We start from the raw sequence: 23,438 nt of genomic DNA on the forward strand, positions 1-23,438 counted from the left end.
CAAGCTTTAGCCCAGGTGACGTGCGACCCTTACCAAAAGCTGTACCAAGAAAAATCCCAGCAACAGGAAGAAAGAGGAGACATACAGCAATACTCACTGATACACCTGTCAAGATGGCCTTGGAAGAAGAGCAGAGAGCAAGATCTGAAAAAGTGAAACGGAAAATAAGCTTGCCCAAAAAGGGTAACAAGGGCAACAAACACGATAAGTCAATTCAATAACCTAGGCTGTCTAAGATAACACAGGGAAAGAAAAAACAGAAATTGCATAACATTAAGCCACAGGACACAGATTCCTCAGATGCTGAAGAAAATTTCTGTATTGTGTGCATGGAACACTTCAAAAACTCAAAGCAAAAAGAAGGTTGGGTTCAGTGTTTGACCTGTGCTCTGTGGGCCCACGAAGCCTGCACTCCAGGAGTGCCATACATCTGTCACCACTGTGATTCTGATGGTGACTAACACATTACACACACAGACACACACACACACACACACACACACACACACACACACACACACACACACACACACACACACACACACACACACACTTAATTTAAATGTTATTATGGCCAATACTCAAACAGTAACAAACGTGCTTACACAAACACAATGATCAAGTGTTCAAGTTCAATTTATTATACAATGTTCAAGAATGTTCACACACACACACACACACACACACACACACACACACACACACACACACACACACACACACACACACAGTGTTGAATAAAACCTTTCAAAATATTTTTTTTGTCAAAATCCTTATTTCATTATGTTACATATCACCCCGGTGGATATCATAATGTTACATCTCACCCCAGGGTATGTTACAACTAACCCAGACTATGGGGTGAATTGTAACATTTCACTCCTCGTGTTTGAAACTAAACCATGCATTTTCTGTTTGTGTTGCAAAGATAATAGCTATGTCATTTTATAGCAGACACTTGTAACTAGTTTGGATCCATTTTGAACACACTGACTTCAAAGTACTAAAAGATATAGACAGAAAGGTCAAAATTGTTACAACCATCCCCGGTCTCCCCTAGCTGTGTTTATTGCAGTCCTGCGAAGACTACACAGACACTCGATTTTTATACTCTCTTTTTCAGAGTACTTACATTTTAATTATGTTTTGGTATATAAAGACAGTTTAAACAAATTTGGGAAAAAGTTTTTTTTTTTTCGAAAAAACCTGCCTACCCTGCCCTTAAACCCCGCCCCTGATGATGACATTATAATGCCATACTAATAACCATATCTTGCTAAACAATATACTTATATTTTTACATACATGAATTTGAATGTCCACAATGCACAATTTGCTTTTTCAATGCTTTTATTAATTTGAGGAGTGTTTCAGAGAAGATATTGAAAAGAGATTAAAGTTTAGAAGATATTTAATTTTAGAATAACATTTTTGAAAAGATAATATCGGAAACATTTAGTAAATGTAGTTCAATCAAAGTAACTGTGGAGAAGCATGAAGGTCTCACAGGCCCTTAACACAAATATAGGGCACTGAGCTTGAGCAGGGCATATCGTTCCAGCAACGGTTAGCTGTAAGGTGGAATAATGAAATCAGTTATTCTGATCATCATAGTGGTGTTAGAATCAAAATAAAATAGATCGTTCAACTGAAGGCACTTTGTGAAATGCAAATTAGTCATTTTATGTTACTGTATGATGTGAAATGGGATTGTAAATTATAACTGAAAATACAGGTAATCTTACAGGTAATCTGCAAACAGTTCTCGGGAAGCAGGTAATTGTTAGGTTCTCCAGTGCACCAGTGGGTATACAAAAACACAGTTCCATCACTCCACAACCAGTGTCCATCCTAAAGAGTGAAGAGAGTGAATACAAAGAGTGCACTACTGTTGTCAGACTTCAGGAAGAAGCGGATTAATTCAGATTTGAAGTCAAACCATCTTCATTAGAAACTTTGACTTTACTGTTTAAAGCAGAATTTTTAGTTTAGACAAACGAATAGGTCTCTTTAGGACACACAATTGAACTTACTTGTACAGCATCATGAGCACCAACCCAAGAATATGTGGAAAGAGGCAACAGACTCAGCAGGAAATCATTTTCCAGTGTATTATGCAAAGATGCGAGATTTGCACCAAGACTTTGACAGTTTCTCTAAAGAGACAGATTTTTTTTATTGTCAAAACAATATATATATATATATATATATATATATATATATATATATATATATATATATATATATATATATATATATATATTTAGCATAAAGCAAAACTGACAACATTTGCAAACAAAGTCTGCTCTTGATTATTTGCTCAGTACCAGTTTTTCCCCCAGTACAGTAGAAGGGTTAGGGTTAGGGTGCACAATTTAGAGTGGCCTTTTATTAGGCACACCTGTGCAATAATCGTTCTGTCTTATCAGCATCTTGATATGCCACACCTATGAGGTGGATGGATTATCTCAGCAAAGGAGAAGTGCTCACTAACACAGATTTGTGAACAATATTTGAGAGAAATAGGCCTTTTGTGTACATACAAAATCTTAGATCTTTGAGTTCAGCACATGGAAAATGGGGGGCAAAAACAAAAGTGTTGCATTTATACTTTTGTTCAGTGTAATTTACTTTGTTTAAATTTTTTTTGCCTGAACTAACTTTTTCATGTAGAAATTACTTTTTTTTTTTTTCTTTTTTTTTTCTGTAGCATTTACTTCACCACAGAATCATTTTTATCAGTTCAAATGAATCATTTGACATTGCACTTATTGTGTACATACATGTCTTTACACCTGTCTTTTAGATGTAGTTAAAGACACCTAGTATAAAATGCGACCAAATCATCTTGTTGTAACACATTACCTCTGCTGTGATCCAGTTAGTCGGATGAGAAATGTACTTGTAACATCGGAGTCCAAATTTTATCCACCCAGCGGGGCATCTACTGGCTAAATCAACTGCATCCAGTCCATTAACATTTCTTGTAACATTCACTGCAAAGAATGTTTACATTTTTATTTATGTAGCTTATTTTATGTTTTTGTGATTATGTGCTGAAAGTATGTGTACTTTATACACTGTAAACCCCTTATTAATCATGCAAATATTAGTCAATGGAATATTGTACATTTCCAAATGTTTGGGTTTTTACTAAATAAATGTCTTGGTTACCTTCTGTATTCCCCATGGAGAAGATGATGAAAAGAAGCAGACAACTTTTCAGCATTGCCATGATGAACCTGAAATGAATAAGCAGGAAAAGTTAAATGTCTGCATGCACTCATATGCTGCACACTGCAATTCTCAACGCATTTAAACACAAAGCACAAAAATACTTCAGGAAGAACATTTATTCAGAACTCACTTTGGTTGTTAAATTGTTGCCGTCAGAATCCCAGAGGAAGATTTTGTGAAGAGCCAGAGCCTGTGTAACACCAGAACATTCTCATATCTATTGAATGAAGATGGGTCATATTTATACACATAATATCAGGCAATAACATCCGGGTGTCCTGGGCAAAGATCAAACTTTATCATTTCTGGCATTTTAGTTATAGATTTATAGTAACAATTAAGAGATGTCAAATGTTCAAATGTGCGTGTCTTGAGTTCCTGTTTGTGTGCGAGTGTACCAGTGTTCAAGGTCTAGTTCTTCACTGAAAAAAAAAAAAAAAAATTTAAGTAAATGTCACATGTATGGAATTAACTAAGTTAGGTCAAAATAACAAAGAGCATAAGTAAATTTAACTTGGACAGTTTGTGGAGTAATTTCTACTTACTCATTTACTTTGCAATACTCTGTTTTAAGTACATTTCACTCACTCTTTGTTTGTAAATTTTACTCAAACAATATAGCACTGAAATAAGCCAAGCTTTTAAAGCGCATGGTTTACTTTAAAACATGTAAGTAAAAAAAACACAGGATTTTGTGTATGTGAGACTACATATCTAACACAATATAATGAGGTAACTGAATACATAGACTCCAATACTTCGTACACCACACACAACAGTGACAGTGACAGTGAAAATGACCCATTTATCAGGAGTTTTTGAGTAAATGGGTCATTTGTCCAAGAGGACGTTTGACCGACATGTAATGCCACCAATCACAGTTCCTTTTGTTTCACATCATGTTTAGGGGCGTCACTTTGAGGAAATCCTTTCTATATGTCATAAAACCACAAGTTACATAACAACGATAGATAGATGGCCTAGATAAATGGCCTAGATAGATAGATATCTTAAAGGGACACTCCACCCATTTGCATTAAGCTTTGCATTGTTAGAAACCCAGTCATACTATTGAATGGTCGTGCAACACTCTCTCATTTTCCCCTGAGACGGGAGAAATCCGTTATTTACCTCTTACACTTCCTCCTACAATGACACAAAAATCGTCATTTTGCGTCATTGTAGGAGGAAGTGTAAGAGGGGGGGATTTCTGTTGAGACTACAAACACTCGTTCCTCTTCTTTCCCAGGGGGCGGGACCCGCTCACGCTACAGACCTATTACAGATCAGGGGGTGGGATCTGAAACTGAAACTCTCTGAAACTGAAAGCAATATCCTCCATCTTGTTTGAAGCTAAGCTAACAGGCGCTGTGGAGACAGATGTAAAGTTATGACAATAGCGGAGGAGAGTGCTCAATATGATATAGAAGAAGAGGATTTCGGAAGTCTGATGCTTGAATCAGGTGTTTGTGGCTACCTTTACAAGCCGCATTATAGCGAAGAGCAGCCGAGGCAGAAGACCTGCCTGCCGCGGACGAGGAGCCCGGACTGGCTCGAGTTAGGGCGGACTGGTGGCGCCGGTGATCTCACTATGCAACTCATAGACTGTAAGATGCAACTACGAACACAGAGATAGAGTCCGTCTGCGGCAAAGAATTTCAACGATGAAATCTCTGAATCAGACGAGGACACGGACGTTTGTGTTGAGAACTATCCTAGTTTCGCACCGCATATGTTCTGACTGAACATCCAGGTACCATGCAATAATTCACCTTTTCGAAAGAAATACAAACGAGGAGTAATGCACTAATGAGTTCGTCAACTAACTAGACATTTTGTGTGAATGTGAAATGAATTTCAAGCTCTGGTGGTAGCTAGCCTTGTAGACGGAAGAGTGATTTCTCTTATAGGCAGATATGCGCTTTCTGGATTAGTGGGAGTGGCTTGCGGAGCTGTGCAATGTGGTGCATTGTGGGAGTTGTTGTCTTTCATACAAATGCGTCCTGGAGTTATTTTTTGTCTTTCCTCGGTCACGAAGGCACCAAATTCAATTTTTTTTTTACATTTGGACTACATATATGACCCACTTTAAATAAAAAACAATGTTCAAATGGGTGGAATGCCCCTTTAATAACTATTCTAAATAACTATATTTATTCATACCATGATATGAAAATCTTATTTTCACTTTAAGTAAAGTGCTAACATTTTTTTTTTCTTTTTTTTTTTTTACTGGCCAGTGACTGCTTTAAACTGCAGTATATTATATAGGCATATTTACTAATGGATTAGCTTTACGATCTCTTTATGAACTTTTTGAAGTGTCAAAGTGGTAGTTGCGTAGCTGTCAATGAAGAGACAGTAATACTGTTTTGTTAAAGTGCATGAATTAATTTCCCTTTCTAAGTTATTTGTATTTAAGTCACAAATAACTTGCTTGTAGGATTAGACCTTCCTTGTATTAGGCATTAGAAGGATGAAAACCCCTCGATAGGCCACTTAACAGATACAATGACTAGGCCCTACCTGGTTGCATTGTGTTCCTCCTGCCATTAGTGATGGGATAAATTAAACTTTTCAAAGCTTTGAATCAATTGAACCAAAACGAGGAGTGAGGATCAAGGAGTGAGGATCGAGGTGTGTGGATCGAGGAGTGAGGATCGAGGATTAAGGAGTGAGGAGTGAGGATCGAGGAGTGAGAATCAAGGAGTGAGGATCGAGGTGTGTGGATCGAGGAGTGAGGATCGAGGATTAAGGAGTGAGGAGTGAGGATCAAGGAGTGAGGATCGAGGATCGAGGATCGAGGATCAAGGAGTGAGGAGTGAGGATCGAGGATCAAGGAGTGAGGAGTGAGGATCAAGGATTGAGGATCGAGGAGTGAGGATCAAGGAGTGAGTAACGAGGAGTGAGAATCGAGGAGTGAGGATCAAGGAGTGAGTAACGAGGAGTGAGGATCGAGGAGTGAGGATCGAGGAGTGAGGATCAAGGAGTGAGTAACGAGGAGTGAGGATCGAGGAGTGAGGATCGAGGAGTGAGTAACGAGGAGTGAGAATCGAGGAGTGAGGATCAAGGAGTGAGTAACGAGGAGTGAGGATCGAGGAGGGAGGATCGAGGAGGGAGGATCGAGGGGTGAGTAACGAGGAGTGAAGATCGAGGAGTGAGGATTGAGGAGTGAGGAACGAGGAGTTAGGAATGAGGAGTGATGATCGAGGAATGAGGAATGAGGAGTGAGGAGTGAGGAACGAGGATCAAGGAGTGAGGAACGAGGAGTGAAGATTGAGGAGTGAGGATTGAGGAGTGAGGAGGCCTCCTGAGGAGTTATGAGCGAGGATACACAAGAGTATCCTTTGCGGATGTGTTTTATCGACTAAATGTGACGCTTGTATAAATTATCCTCCCCCTTCACATCGGTCACAATAATTTTAATTTATACTTTAACTTTGCAGTTTATATAAACCACACATCTCACATATTTCAACAGGGTATCTTACCTTATTATTATTTGAAGAAAGTGTTCCCCTTTGGCACATGGACTTTCCCAGTCACCCCTGTCATTCAGTGAGAAATGGACTATTCCAAACTTTCCACCGGAGTTCGCGAAGTGACGGAGAAGAAAGTTGACGGATGGTAACGGGAAACGGGATCGGCTGAATATTGTATATAGTTTGTAGAGTGGAATATAGTGTATTAGCCCAAATCGGATAAGTTTTATCGATTGTGCATCACACGTAATTACATAATTACTGAATAGTCTCAACGAACGCTAATCTGCCTGTATCCATGTTTACATTTAATGTTGTTTACTTAATTATATTCTGCTGTTGTGACATTACTGCCATTCCATGTATATTTACAGGTATGTCATTCGTTGTCAGTATTAGTTATATTTATTCCTTATAATCACCAATGCACGTTGGATCTCAGGTCGCGCTTGCGCTCATAGTTGTTTACATTAGGCCTACATCTCGGTTTGACCGCACAGGCAGCCATGCTCACGTGCACAGCTCGTGTACAGTGTTAGCACACACACCCATCCCCACTTATTCAAGTATTTCATCATAGAGATTGTATTGTGTTATATTTTACCTTTATTTGTCAGTAATTTACCAAATAAGCTTTATTCATATTGTTTGTGTTTTATATGTTTATATCCATATTCATATCTGTATTTTGTATTCACAGAACCATATGTAATGACCTGATCAATATCAGCCAATATGAGTCACTATCAGTCACTTATTTTGTCTTATTTCTGAAATATGTGGGTTATTGTATTTTGTTGGGTTGATAAAGTGTTCAATGCATATGCAATAAGATTTATCATTTAATTATCTCTGCGCTGTTCAGATGTGCCCTGGTAATTTAACAGTTAAGTTGTGTTTTCTTCAAAATGTTTTAAGGATGGTTCATCACATAGGAAAAGCTCACTAATCAATCTGTTAATGTTAGAGATTTAGTGATTAATAAAGTATCCTGTTGAACTATGTGAAATCCCGCGAGAGAAGAGGACGAGAACGGAAACGGGAAGTGAGAAGGAAAAGTAAAACTGAGCACGAGACTGAGCATGGGGGGCTAGTCTGCTATTAACACAGAGTTTGTGGCCTTAACGCTTTAAGTTGGACTATAATTTGTTTCATCATAAACCGTGCTCTCTGCGTAGGAGTTTGTGACTGAGGGAAAGTGAAATACCACCGGAGGTGTGTGTTTTTGGACTGTGACGTGAGCTTAGACCTGTTAGCCTCTCCGGCTAAATTAGCTCGTGGTTTTGCGGTACACGGTCGCTGGAGTGACTGTAGACACATCGTTTTGCCTGCTGGACGAGAGGAGACGATATCGAGAAGAGATTCGCTGGCTGACGCAGATGTTTTCTTCATTGGGGACTGTTTGACTGAATGGATGAAGCTGTTTAACCCTCGTTGTGCCGCTTGCAAACAGGGCCGTGGGAAGAGGTTTTAAGTTGGGGGTGCTGTAGTGGGAGGTGCATTTTTTGCGTGTCAGGTGGACACCTCTTAATAATGTCTAATAACAAAGTCTAATAACAAAGTAAACACACACTAATAAGAATCAAACATATTTATACCAATCTTGTAACCAGACTCCGTTGCACACAGCAGACACGTACAAATAGCCAAGACATAGTTAAACAGGTCCAAAAGGTTGTCACGCATAGCGGACAAGAACATATCCACAAAAGCAAATATTTTTAACAGCACATATACATTAGCCTACATTATTTAAACTTCTGGCTCTGTCATGGCACAGACACACACTCACAGAATACAGTAATAAGAACATATTACTGATAAGAACATAAAAATAGCCGACGAATAATCAAAACGGTCCACAGGCTGACAGCGCACAGCAGACACGAACATCCAAATATAGGCACATTTTCACTGTTTCAAAAGCCCAATTTGCACAGCACACAATAATACATCCAAAAACATTTTTTGCAGCAAAATTATCAGTGTGAAATTAATGCGTATGTTATGTTATGTTATGTTAACCTGCTCAGCGGCAGCTCATAATAAACCAAATGTTTTACCTTGAGCAGGGTGCTCCTGTTAAATTACTCCAAATGTGGATTGGTGCTCAGGAACTGAGTAGATAAAGTCTCTCATGAGGGAATGGATGTCCAAAGCATTCAAAATGTATGTGTGGACATTCATCAGGGACAAGTGTGTGAGTCTCTTCTGTGTCATGGTGGACCGTAACCATGTTTTTAATTGGCGCAAGTTGGAGAATGATCGCTCAGATGAGGCCACTGATATAGGTAAATTTTTTACAATTTTATGAGTTTTTCAGCCTCAGTAAACAGAGCTCTCGTTTGAGGATGGAGCTTAGATAGGCATGATGCTACATCTCTCACTGTGCTACATTGAGATTCTCTGGTGACATCGCAAAGCATTTTGAGCTGGAGATTAAGGCGGTCTGTGTCCAGCTCCTAGGGAAGCTCAAGGGGCTCCAAATCAACAGTTCCTCCTCCTGCTGCCACTATTACTGCCCTCTCTCGGCTCACTGCTAGTGTCATACTCTCTTGATCAAACCATCTCTTCAGCTCCGCTGACACCAAGTCAACAGCCTGGTAAAACTGATAATAATAATAATAATAATGCATTTTATTTATAGGTGCCTTTCTCAACACTCAAGGTCACCTTACAGAAAACAGACAATAAAATAACATGATAATACTATTAATAATAAAAGAACAAGAGAAAGGGTGGGGTCATTACAGTCAAAGCAAATTAAAAATTAAAGAGAGTAAGTCTGTCTGAAAAGATTAGTTTTTAAGTGAGTTTTGAAAATGGTTATGGACGTAGAGTGTTGAATGTAGTGGGGCAGAGAGTTCCAGAGTTGTGGGGCTGAATAACTGAAAGCTCTAAACCCCATGGTAACCAGACGAGCATGTGGGAGGATGAGCTGAATGGAGGAAGAGGACCTGAGAGAACGGGTGGGTATCTTGATATGGAGGAGCTCAGTGAGATACTCGGGGGCAAGATTGTTAATAGCTTTAAATGTAAGGAGGAGGATCTTATAAATTATGCGGTATTTGAAGTGGAGCCAATGAAGTTGCTGCAGGACAGGTGTTATGTGACTGATGGAGGGGGTTCTGGTAATGATACGGGCAGCAGAGTTTTGGACTAGTTGTAGTTTATGGATGGATTTGTCAGGTAGACCATAGAGAAGAGAGTTGCAATAGTCTAGGCGGGAGGTGACCAGGGTATGAACCAGAATTTCAGCACTGTTGGGGGAGAGAGATGGGGGTAAGCGAGAGATGTTACGTAAATGAAAATATGCTGACCGAGTGATGTTATTAATGTGGGACTGGAATGACAGAGTGCTATCTAGGATGACACCCAGACTCTTGACCTGAGGGGAGGGGAACACAGATGAATTGTCGATGGAGATGGAGAAGTCATTTATTTTAGAGAGGATGGATTTAGTGCCAATAAGGAGGAGTTCAGTTGTGTCACTGTTGAGCTTGAGAAAGTTTAGGGAGAACCAGGATCTGATTTCCTGAAGACAGTTGGATAGAGAGGTGGGAGGGAGGGATGTGGTGGGTTTAGTGGATAGGTAGAGCTGGGTGTCATCTGCATAGCAATGGAACTGGATGTTATGTTTACGAAAAATATGGCCAAGAGGGAGAAGGTAGATAATGAACAAAAGGGGTCCAAGGACAGATCCTTGGGGAACACCAGAGGAAAGGGGGGTGGAGTGGGATCTGAATGTTTTACGTTGTACAAACTGAGTACGGCCAGAAAGATATGATTTAAACCAGTACAGGGGTGTATCAGATAATCCCAGGGAAGCTAGTCGGTCGATGAGGATGGTGTGGGAAATGTCAAAAGCCGCACTCAGGTCCAGGAGGATGAGAATTGTTAGAGATCCAGCGTCCCCAGCCGTGAGGAGGTCATTGGTTATTTTAACAAGAGCTGTTTCATGGAACTGTTCATAGAGAGTATTGTGGGTGAGGTGGTCATGAATCTGAGAGGCAACTGTTTTTTCAAGGATTTTTGAAAGGAAAGGGAGGTTGGAAATTGGGCGGAAATTGTTGAAGTTGCTGGGGTCAGCTCCAGGTTTCTTGAGAATGGGGGTTATTGCAGATGATTTAAGGGGTGACGGAACAATACCAGTGGTAAGAGTGGAATGGATAATTGCAGTTATAAGAGGGGTCAGGGAGTGAATGCAAGCTTTAACCAGTGTAATCGGGAGAGGATCAAGTTGGCAGGTTGATGGTTTAGATTTACGAACAAGGTTGGTTATTTCAGCAGCAGAGGGGAGGGTAAAGTCAGAGAAAAGATGACAAGAAGATATTCGAAAATCAGAGGATAAATTGAGGGTTGAGATCTGAGGGGGTAACTGTTGATGTATACGATCAATTTTAGTAGTAAAAAATGTCATAATAGAATTACAGGAGTCAGTGGAGTAAAAATTAAGTGGAAGAGAATCAGGTGGACGTAGTGTTTTATACACCAGTGAGAAAAGTGCTTGAGAGTTACCAGAGCCTGATCTGATTAAATCTGTATAATAGTTGGACTTTGCAGTGGAAAGAGAATCTTTATAGGAAAGTAAATGGGTATAAAACATTTGTTTATGGATGGTCAAACCAGTTTTTCTATAGAGGCGTTCCAGTTGGCGACCTCTAGCTTTCAGTTGACGATGTTCAGAAGTAAACCAGGGTGCAGATTGGGAAAAGGAAACAGTCCGTGTTTTTAATGGGGCCAGGGTATCAAGGAGATGGTGTAAGCCACAATCGTAGTGACTGAGCAGTTCATCAGGGGTGGATGTGATGTCGATATTGGGAAGATTGGCAATACCAGAGTCTAGAGCTGCTGGGTCAATGGACTTGATGTTGCGGAAGGAGATTGTACGTGACAGTTTCGTTTTGAACAGTGTCGCCTTAGCATTAAATGAGATAAGTTTATGGTCAGAGATGGTGCAGTACAGTTAAAAGGAGTGACACCAGAGCAGCAAAGTAGATCCAAGGTATGGCCTTTTAAATGGGTGGGGAAATTAATAAACTGCTGCAAATCAAAACTATCAAGGCATGATATAAAGTCTTTTGTGAGGTACTTATTGCCATTATGAATATGGATATTAAAATCACCAAGGAGAATAACATTAGGGGAGAGAGGTAAAATAAGTGTAAGAAAAGCAGAAAATTCATTGATGAATTCTGAATTGGGCTTAGGTGGACGATACACGGTGGCTACAATGATAGGGGATGGGCCATTTAGTTTAATGACAAGAGACTCAAATGACTGGTAGAGTGGCACAGTGATTTGATGTCGCCAAATCACTGTTGCTGCGTTGTGCGCCACTGCCTCTGGTTCCGTGGTTTGGTGAAAGCGGCCCGGGGTTCTGCTCACTCTTGCGGTGGTGTCTGGCATGTTCAGGTCCATCTCTGAGGCACATGCTTCAACCTTGTGGACCATCTCCTCCACAATGTCATCATCACGAAGTGCCGCTATGCGATCTTTGAGCACATTTGCGCATTCAAGTGCACAAAGGGCACTTGCTTTGGAGCTCTGCAGGCCCCGGGCCACTGCCTCGCAGGGTTCGAACAGTGCTTGGCAACAGAGAAGACCGAAAAATGTTCTCCCTTTTCGGGCTTGGTTCCACAGTCCCCCAATCTTTGATCTGCTGTCCCCTCTGAGAATCTTCTTGTCATCTTTCAGCAAATTGAGTGTAGCCAGAAGAGTACTGTAAGAGAAACAGCCGCGTTTGATGGCTGTGGCGCGGACGCACCATCTCGTCGGGCAAAGGCCTAAGATGTTAACGGCAACCTCATCGCAACTGAAAAGCGACTCAAAAAGCTTTTTGCGCTTTGGCGATTCTCCAATTACAGTAGCAACACCCCATACAAAGTTCAAAGTGTCGGCCACAAGGCTCACTTCACAAGCAACTTCTTGGAGCACCAAGTCCAGCGTGTGGTTGTTACAGTGTACATACATTGACTGAGGGCACAATTCTTTGAGGCGAGCCTGCACTCCTGAAAAGCACCCGGACATATTACTGGCTCCATCAAAGCAGTATGCTACAAGGCGTTCGATTGGAATGTTCAGTCTCAAAAACACATCCTTGATGCAGGAGAAAAGAGTTTGTCCAGTGCTGTCCTGTGCATTATAAAATCCCCAAAATAAACAGTGAGACTCCAGGCTGCCGTCAACAAATTGCAAATTACACGAGAACTGCTCTGTTGTGCTCACGTCAGTAGTCCCATCAGCTGTTAATCCATAAAATCTGGATTCCGATGAACGGGCGACAATATCCCTCTGAATAGCATTGGCAAACTGTTGGATAATTTCACTTTGTATGGTGTTGGACATCAAGTTGTCTCTTCTCATCACCCACTCTTTAGGGAGATCACAGGTGCGTTCCAACATCAGTTCGTAAAGGATTCCATCTCGTGTGGTGTCACCCCTGAATGGCATCCCCTTGCTGCCCAGGAATCAGATGGATCTAAACAGTACTTCCAAAACATGTCGAGCGGTCCCCTGCTGTTCGGCAAGAGCATCAGACAGGAGGGCATTGATAGGCACATTACCCAAAGCAGCGTCTCTTTGAACTGAATCCATGTGTAACTTTGATCGTTCATGTTCCTTGAATTTTGCAGTGGCTTTACGCCAGTTTCCAAAGCCGCCTGACACAAATGGGTTGTCTACCCTAAAACTGTCTGCATTGATACGTTTTTTTTCTATTGCTTTCAGACAAGCAAAACACAAAACTCGATTGGTCTCAGTCACGTAATGCAGCCACTTCCATTTGTTAAACCAAGCTGGTGTGAATGCACGATTGAAAGTTTCTGTTCCAAAATGTCTACAAGGAAAAACAAAGTTAGATGGCTGGAAAGGCTCCTCAAATGCAGCTAGCATGCTAAATCCACCAGCAGTGCTAGCAGCATTGCATGTAGGAGCGGCGGGCTCGTGAGGGTTGTTACCACAGTTCTTGGCGGTCTCTGAGGCAAAACTAGCAGGCCTACTAGGCTCTGGCGAAGAGCTGGTCGGTGTCGGGATGCTTTCCTGTATTCTCTCTCTTTTTTTTTGCATCTGTCAGAGAGTGCTGTAATGTCTGCATTTTCCAATGGGGGTGCTGCATGTGCTGCATGTGCATGTGCTACTTCCCATGGCCATGCTTGCAAACGGAGTTCGCCTGACAAGAGAGAGAGAGTTACAGATGCGGTATCTGAGCCTTTCACTACACGCCAGGAGGTATTGTTGCTTTCTTCACTCTATGAGCTCCAACATTAAGCGCGCCAACAAACTAATGCAGGCCTGCTAAAAGAACAAAACAAACAAAAGAGTGCACTCAGGTTATCACAGACCATTGACTTTATTACCCTGGGTTTTTATTTTTCATGTTTGTTGTTCAAATGTTATGTGATTTTTGCATAATACAAAAGGAGGAAACTGAGCTATGGCGTTCTTGTTGTTTGTTCCATCACATGCCATGTATTTGTGTAGCTCAGTGTTTTCTGTGGTAATATCCTATATGTTTTAAACCCAAGATTATTCCTTCAGGTACTCATTGATAAGCAGAGAGATAGTGAGAATCAGTGTTCCTAGACAGGTTTGTCATACAATGGGATGTCTCTTTCATCATTTTACCAAGCATTAGGATTAAGAGGGTTTAATACTTTATATGTTGCTGTATAACGTACTTGCCTCATCACGAGCCTATGGTGAAAAGGGTTACACATCTATGTACCTTTAATAAAACAACGATTTGGAATATAACTTGAGTGAGACATCATTGTTCTGACCGGACAAACTGTAGCCTTCAGCCAAACCTGAACTAGCAATTAGAGTGAATACTCACAAGCTTTTTCATTATTTATTATGAATTTCCTAAATAACCAAACTTCAACAACATAAGGGCAGATCCTTTGAGTGCAGCTGATGACGATTAAATGACGCTCGAGTGATCAAGTATACTTTCATTCGATTCCTCTGTCCTCATTTTCTTTCCTTGCAGCCTTTCCTCGCACCCTACAGGGGGTGGAGCTGAGACGCGAGGAAAGGTAACAAGGATGCACAAATAAGAAATGAGAAGCACCCATAGTGAGCACAGATCCACACTTCGAAAATCGACCAGAAATAGTAGACCATCCGGGGACTTCTGGCGTACTCTTTTCAACATACTATGCTTTGGGACACACTTATTTTAATCTCACATACTGTTTAGGATGGATAGTGTGGACATGGAAATGCAGGAACAGTTTTCTCTTCTCGTAATGGATCAGACACCTGTGAGATCAAAGATGGATATCGCGGGATTCACGCTGATGTGCCGTGTTGATGATAAACTGGATGTAATTTAAGTTCTGTTGTTTTTATACGAAATAAATATGATGAACAAGACACCCAAATTAGTGTTATTTAGTTCCATTCGAAAGACGTGTTTATCAATCATTTTTACTTTAATTACAGACATGTTTTTTTTATATGTTTTTATAAATATTACAACAATTAAATAACCCAGAGATCGCACTGTCATAGAGTTTGGGAATTTTCACACCTCATTTATACCACATATAAAACATGAGATCAGAGTTTTAAAATCAAACATTTTAAAAGAGAACAATACATCAAGGTTGTTTAAACCAATGAGCATTAAGATGTGTCACCAGCAAGTCATTTCCCATCATGCTTTTGATCAGCGCAGTCGGTGGAGGGGAGAGCAACTGCAGAATCCGACACGTCCGCCTCGCCTTCGCAAGAGTTTTTTGACACACGTCAGCATGACATCAGAGCAAGGCGGACCGCACTCGGACACATTTCTAACTGGCATACATCTCACGGTGATCACCGGTGATCGGTTCTGCACAGATTTTGATCTCAAACAAGCCTAATGTTGGCATGCTGACGCCAATTATTTGGTTCATGAACGAATATGTTTTTGGATCCAAGAATCAATTCACTGATTAACTTGCATGTACTAACTCATATGTTTTCCTCACTGAAATCACCAACATTTCGAAGATAATAAATTGGAGAAATAATTGTGCAAGTGTAAGATTAATTGATGACCATGTACAAATAAAATGAAGTATGTTATTAAAACTAGTTGAATCAAATAAAAATAGGCCTAAACCAAAACCAATTTGCTGCCTTGAAAATACCATTTTGATGCAGATCACTGAATTAAAATGATTTTCATCGTTTAAAAATTTTGCGATACCATATCGATCTGGGGGCGTCGCTGGACCCTTTTTGAAAATACACACTCTGCCCCAGTAAAATATTGCTGATAAATCCTTCTCTGATGTTGGAGATTACTTTTGACACGAGAATAATGTCCTTTGTGTTTTTTTTATCAGCTGTTTAGAATCAGAACTAGCAATGCCAGAATATAGTGAATGAATCACTATTGATCTAATTAAACAGGTTTAGAAAATGGTCTGATATTCTTTTGAATCAGTTGATTCGTTCAAACAGTTCACTCAATCTCTGATTTGTTTGCAGAGGTTTGTCACACCGAAATAATGCGATATTTTATAAGACAGAAAACAAATAGTGCCCTGGATGAGTTCTATATTTGCTTATAATCCAGGAAACAAACATGCAGATGTCTTCTTTGCCAATGATGAAGCATGTGTGCAACTCCAGCATGCTTAAACCCCTCCCTTGATGATGAGATCATTTAATGCCATTCTAATAACCATATCTTCAAACCTTGCAACACAATATACTTTTATTTTTACAAGAACTTGATTGTCCACAATGCACAATTTGCTTTTTCAATGTTTTTATTAATTTGAGGAGTGTTTCAGAGAATATATTGAAAAGAGATTAAAGTTAAGAAGAGATTTGATTTCAGAATAACATTTTTGAAAAGATAATATCGGAAAAATGTTGTAAATGTTGTTCAATCAAAGTAACTGTGGAGCAGCATGACGGTCTCACAGGCCCTTAACACAAATATAGGAGAATGAGCTTGAACAGCGACTGTCGTTCCAGCAACGTTTAGCTGTAAGGTGGAATAATATAATAAGTTATTCTGATCATTATAGTGGTGTTAGAATCAAAATAAAATGGAATATTTAACTTAAGGCACTTTGTGAAATCCAAATTGAGTCATTAAACAGACTGCATTCTTACAGGAAAAGTTGATCTCCAAACAGTTCTCGGCACGATATAAATTGTTAGGTTCTTTAGTACACCAGTGGGTATACACAAAAAGAGTTCCATCACTCCACAACCAACGTCCTTCCTAAAGAGTGAAGAGAGTGAATACAAAGAGTGCACTACTGTTGTCAGACTTCAGGAAGAAGCCAGTTAAGTTCAGATTTGAAGTCAAACTATCTTCATTAGAAACTTTGCCTTTACTGTTTAAAGCAGAAATTTTAGTTTAGACAAATAGGTCTCTTTACACTCTAAAAAAAAATTAAAAAAATGTTGGGTTTCTTTTTTCTACCCAAATCCTGGGATGAGCCTTTTGGGTAATTTTTTGGGGGGTCATTTTTTCAGTATGTTGGTACTTTCATTGTGTTACCCAGAGCTTCAGACGTAACAAACCAGGGAGTGTGTTATTTATCGTAGGCTTTTGCCACAGGTCACTTCAGGAGAGAGCACAGCACTGTCAAAATGGTGTAGGCCTATGTCTTCTGTAAAATACAGGTTTGTGTACATTTTATTTTATCTTTAAATTCATTATTGTGCTTTATATTGTTTAAATTTTATGCAAAGCAACATACAGGGGTGCGATGTGAGTCACCTTTAAACACTTGTGTCGCGTGACTCGCGTCGGTCTTTTTGCCTGCATGATGGAAACGTCTGGGGCCGGTTTCACAAAGATAGACTTTGACTATGGCTTAGATATAGTAGATAGTCAGACTTCAGATAGACATCTAAATCAGACCGTTGCACAAAGCACTTAAGACTCTGACTATCTTAAGTAGGACTACACTGCAATGCATTCTGGGTAAAATAAGACACTTTTCAAAACAAAAAACATGGCGGATCGAGTAAACGCATTCAACTGCTAGGTGCAGTTTACCCCAGCGAAAATATGTGTTTGTTGGAGGAGTATAACAGTTACAAGGACATTTTACTGGGAAATTTAGTGGAGAATGTAGTAACAAGAAGAAATGTTTAATTTGGAAAAAGATTGCAACGACAGTTAACAGAATTAATCCGATCGTTGAGCGGAGTGTTAAAGACGTACAGAAAAGATACAAAAACATGGTACAAGATACCCTGTATACCACCCGTGACACAGAAGCTTTGCTGACACCCACTGTGTCACCAACAGCATTCAGAAAAGTTCATGTTGCATAAAATCTCAATGCAGTGCAAACCGGCAGCGCCATTCGGAGTCTGTCCGTGGCGCCCAGCAACAGCTCAGGACCTTGTTCAAAATCCTGCCGCGCCACAGAGCGCCATTTACATTTTTGTCTCGTATTTGTCTCAAATCGTTGTTAATGTATATACTGACTTTACAATGTCCTGCAATATACATTTAGGTTTAAATTCATTTACAGAAATCAGCTGCGTGGATGAAAACTGCTGATGTTATCAGATTTTCAGGTGATATTCTCAATTCATTCAGTTAACGGACGCTCTGAGGTAAAGTGTTCAGACTGCAGACTAAGCAACGATTGTATTTAATTGTACAGTACAATCATAACATAGTACAGACATGATCTTAATTCCATAATGTCCTTAAACATAACAATATTGCTGGCCGTAAACTGAGAAAATGCACGTCCGGGGTACCTGCGATACCTCGAGTTGTCCTAGACGCGACGCGGCGCTTCTCGTCCGGTGTGTGACCCCCTTTAGACTTAAGTTAGCCTGGGGGTAAGGTGTCTAATTTTTTTGGTCTAAATGAATTCAGTCTTTATTTTTGTGAAACAGTCTAACTTGCATTAGACTAGTCTATGAGCAAATTTTAGACTTGTCTAACACTATAGACCGGTCTAAAATAGCTTTGTAAATCCGGCCCCTGATGCCTTGCATAAAATTTTATTCAAAAATATACAGAACATAAATACGTATGATGTTAAAATGTGTTGTCTGAACTGTGCACTGATTGTTTATGGACATGTTATGGAGTCAGTCAAAGCATATTTCGGCTACGAGTGAAACGCAGGGCGGTGGTCTAAAGTTCTCCCGCTGAACATGACACAAGCTCACTGTGGAAACGGGACAACATAGATGGGTCGATTACACTTGAATTACTTATAAATGTTTAATTTTTCTAATATTTCTTAAACGATCTTAAATGTTCGCAATATGTATTAAAAAATATATAAAATATACTGTAGGCTACTGTAAAATATGATTGAAAATGAAGGAAATTATCATGCAAGCCAGTGCTGTATTGAGTGTTTTAAAAACATGTATAGGATTTAAGTTAATCCGTAGACATTAATTAATGTATGAAAGAAATAATAATAAAAAAGAATCAACTCTGATGTGTTAATAAACCCATGCTGGGTTAAATAAACAACCCAATTTGCTGTAAAATGAACCCAGCATGAGTTCTGTCCTATATTTACCCAGCCCTTGGGTGTTTTTTAACCCAGTGTTTTTTTTTAGAGTGTAGGACACACAATTGAACTTACCTGTACAGCATCATTAGCACCAATCCAAGAACGTTTGGAAGAAGGCAACAGACTCAGCAGGAAATTATTTTCCTGTTTATTACGTACAGATGCGAGATTCGCACCAAGACTTTGACAGTTTCTCTAAAGAGACAGAATTTTTTTATTGTCAGTAAAAAATCGTATTTTTTTTAGCATAAAGCAAAAGTGACAACATTTTAAACATTTGCAAAAAAAGTCTCCTCTAATTGATTATTTGCTGAGTCACAATTTTCTTTATTTATTTGCAGAAAAGAAAGTTTTACTATAAAAAAAATTACATTCCCACTTTATAGTAAGTGTCTTTAACCATCACTGAAAAAAATTACTTGTTGGATTTACTTGATAATCATTTACATTAAACTATATATTTTCTTGGGTGAATTCAGGTGATCTGACCATGAAAGAGAGTGAGGGAAGAGGGAATGAAATGTAGATTAGGATGATTCGGAGGTGAGACTTTCGTCTCGATAGTGAAAAAGGGGGAGTTCAAATGTTAATTTCCAGAGAGGTCCTTTGTCCTCTCAGGGCCTCAAGTAGACTGTCTGGCATTTATCTAATTTCTCAAGTCTTACAGCACTAACACATTTTAAGTAAATTTTACTGCTACTGCTCTGTACAACTTGCCTGTTATTTTCAAGTAAAATCTACTTACTATTAAACTTTACATTCATTTGACATTTAATTGAATTAATTAAGTAAATATTACTTAATAATATTTAATTTATTTAATTTCACATATAGAATAACGTAACATCTACTTAATAACTTCAGTAAATTTAACAAAATTAACTTTTTACTCAAAATAACACTAAGATTAAACCACATATTTAAAGTGTATGCTTTACATAGAAACATCTAAATAAATAGTACAATAAATATTGTATAAATTCCATACTGTAAGTAAAAGAAGTATCAAGGTACATGAACACAGAGACCGATGTAACATTCGATAGATCATTTTTGAGTATGACTGTGCTATTTTGAGTGGAAAATTAATCCAGATGTCGCAAAATGGTAAGTTACTAAACCTACCAACAAAAGCAATGATAAAACGTTGTAAATGCAGCTGGAAAACAGTGAAAAATCTGCATTATTAATTATTCATGCCCCAGTGCATGATGGGGACACCAGTATAATAAAAGTTGAGTAGGTTTTACTTAATTTTATATCGTTGATATTTACGGTTTAATTTCTACACGCTTGAATTGAGCAATATATAATTTACTTTGTTTTTTAAATTCTTGCCTGAACTAGCTTTTTCATGTAGAAATTACATTTGTTTTTTTCTGTAGCATTTACTTCACCACATAATCATTTTTACCAGTTTAAATGAATCATCTGTCTTTTATATGTAGTTAAAGACACCTAATATAAAGTGTGACCAAATCATCTTGTTGTAACACATTACCTCTGCTGTGATCCATTTAGTCGGATGAGAAAAGTACTTGTAGCATCGGAGTCCATATTGTTTCCATCCTGCGGGGCATCTTCTGGCTAAACCAACTGAGTCCAGTCCATTAACATTTCTTGTAACATTCACTGCAAACAGTTTTCATTTTCATTTATGTATCTTATTTTGAATGAATTTATGAATGTTTTTATGATTATGTGCTGAAAATATGTGTACTTTATACACTGTAAACCCCTTATTAATCATGCAAATATTAGTCAATGGAATATTGTACATTTACAATATTTTTTTTTTTTATAGTTTTTAAATAGCAAGGGTTTTTACAAATAAATGTCTTGGTTACCTTCTGTATTCCCCATGGAGAAGATGATGAAAAGAAGCAGACAACTTTTCAGCATTGCCATGATGAACCTGAAATGAATAAGCAGGAAAAGTTAAATGTCTGCATGCACTCATATGCTGCACACTGCGATTCTCAATGAATTTAAACACAAAGCACAACAATACTTCAGAACATTTATTCAGAACTCACTTTGGTTGTTAAATTGTTGCCGTCAGAATCTCAGAGGAAGATTTTGTGAAGAGCCAGAGCCTGTGTAACACCAGAACATTCTCATATCTATTGAATGAAGATGGGTCATATTTATACACATAATATCAGACAATAACATCCGGGTGTCCTGGGCAAAGATCAAACTTTATCATTTCTGGCATTTTAGTTATAGATTTATAGTAACAATTAAGAGATGTCAAATGTTCAAATGTGCGTGTCTTGAGTTCCTGTTTGTGTGCGAGTGTACCAGTGTTCAAGGTCTAGTTCTTCACTGAAAAAGCAAAACAAAAAACATTAAGTCAAATCTATTCATTTTTCTTTTGCAAGTTTTTGCACTCATATTTTTTTTAAGTAAATGTCACATGTATGGAATTAACTAAGTTAGGTCAAATTAACAAAGAGCATAAGTACATTTAACTTGGCCAGTTAGAGTTTGTGGAGTAATTTCTACTTACTCATTTGAAGTTTACTTTGCAATACTCTGTTTCAAGTACATTTCCCTCACTCTTTGTTTGTAAATCTTACTCAATGTAGCACTGATTTCCTCAAAGGGCGTCACTTCGAGGAAATCCATTCTATATGTCATAAAACCACAAGTTACTGATCATAACAACGATAACAACAACAGCGATAAGATAAGATAGACTAGATGGCCTAGATAGATGGCCTAGATAGATAGATATCTTGAAAACTATTCTAACTATCTATAAAATAAAAGTTCTTATTTAAGAGTTTCCTCTTAAAATCTATTCACAAAGCTGCTGAGACCAACTTTTACTAAGGAATACCATATTCAAATAAAGTTTTTAAAATGTTTTGGTTTTTAAACTGTCGAAGGTAACTTGGTGAGTTGGCTCTCGGCTGTGTATATATGCCTCCACTCGAGCTGATTAGACCGTTTGAACGTGCTCCTCCTGAAAAAAAAAAAATATATATGTTTTTTTTTTTTGCTTGAATTCTGCAATCTCTCAAGATGCAGACATTTAAGAGGCACTTAGCCTACATTATTAAACCTTTATTTGAATATGGAAACATTTTTATTTTAAAATATTAATTTGAATATGATACCTCTTTCTACAATATTTCTATCACTGAGAGATCCTCCCCCATCAGCCAATCACTGTGGTCATAGTTAGTTATTTACTCATTTCTTTCTTCTGTTGAACACAAAGGAAAATATTTTGAAGAATGTTTGTAACCAGACAGTTGCTGAACCCCATTGACTTCCATAGTAGGAAAAAAGAATACTATGGAAGTCAATGGGGTCCATCAACTATATATCAGGGGCCTGTTTCAGAAAGGAGGTTAAGTGAAAACTCTGAGTATGTTAACCCTGAAATGAGGGAAACTCTGGGTTTTCTGTTTCAGAATGGGAGGTATGTTATAACCTTGAGAAAGCAGAGTAATAAGATATTTAATAAGATTAAGTCTATTTAACTCCTTAACTGGCAACTGAAAATACAGTAGTAAATTAGAGTTACATAATGTAGTTCTAAACAAATTCTACAGAATTAAACTGTGGCATTTACTGGAAATCACTGAACTGTGTTCATCTGTGCACCAGAAGTTGATGGACCGTCCTCCTGCTGTTCTTCCACACTCTGGGGGCGCGGGGGGAGATAAGAATACCCGCTTATACTTAGATTTAAACTTAGATTCTATAGGCTACTCCACATAAAAATGTGAAAAAATCAGACTTTGTAGATTGTTTGATGTGTAGACACATAATATTAACATTACCTCTGTAGGCCTCTCTGGCAGCAGAAACTCTTTATCCCCATCGTCCTGTGAAGATGAGCATTTGGTTGAGTACACTGGTAGACGACTTACAACTGCCTGGGGTTCTGCCCAACCCAAAGTAAAAATAAATGGAAATATCAAAAATAGCCTATATAAAAAATAACACATATGTAAACCTCTTACATTTTATGAGGCCCTTAGTTCTTTGGGAGTGACTGAAGTCCCTTCAGGATTTCCCTCAGCCGAAAATGCTGCTGCACTGCTAGACACTGGAAGCTTTAGTTATTTAATATGTCAAATGTAAAGTCAGGTAGCCTACACCCATGATATGCTCAAGCCTTACTTGACTGAATTATGTTTTTATATTTAATGTTCAGCTGCTGCCATGTTCTTTTAATGCCTGAAGG

General features: G+C 38.7%; 1 protein-coding gene across 2 annotated transcripts; it reads right to left on the reverse strand.

The window, feature by feature from the left end:
* Positions 1–1,786: 1,786 nt before the first annotated feature.
* Positions 1,787–21,826, reverse strand: LOC307169976 (galactose-specific lectin nattectin-like). 2 transcript variants are annotated; one of them, XM_079890882.1, is made up of 7 exons: positions 21,747–21,826; positions 21,271–21,562; positions 21,082–21,149; positions 20,736–20,866; positions 19,307–19,429; positions 16,839–16,950; positions 16,479–16,707 (listed from the first exon to the last, which is right to left on the reverse strand). In XM_079890882.1, exons 3-7 carry the CDS (start codon positions 21,140–21,142, stop codon positions 16,640–16,642), a joined length of 495 nt encoding a protein of 164 aa, XP_079747008.1. In that variant the 5' UTR covers positions 21,143–21,149; positions 21,271–21,562; positions 21,747–21,826; the 3' UTR covers positions 16,479–16,639. The 2 variants fall into 2 exon arrangements, 1 of the variants encoding a protein (XP_079747008.1); XR_013823255.1 differs by lacking the exons at positions 16,479–16,707; positions 16,839–16,950; positions 20,736–20,866; ... (1 more) ...; positions 21,271–21,562; positions 21,747–21,826 and adding an exon at positions 1,787–1,851 and having other exon boundaries at positions 19,307–19,332.
* Positions 21,827–23,438: the final 1,612 nt, after the last annotated feature.

Source organism: Squalius cephalus, assembly GCF_949319135.1.
Source record: "Squalius cephalus genome assembly, chromosome: 13".
Lineage (NCBI taxonomy): Eukaryota > Metazoa > Chordata > Actinopteri > Cypriniformes > Leuciscidae > Squalius > Squalius cephalus.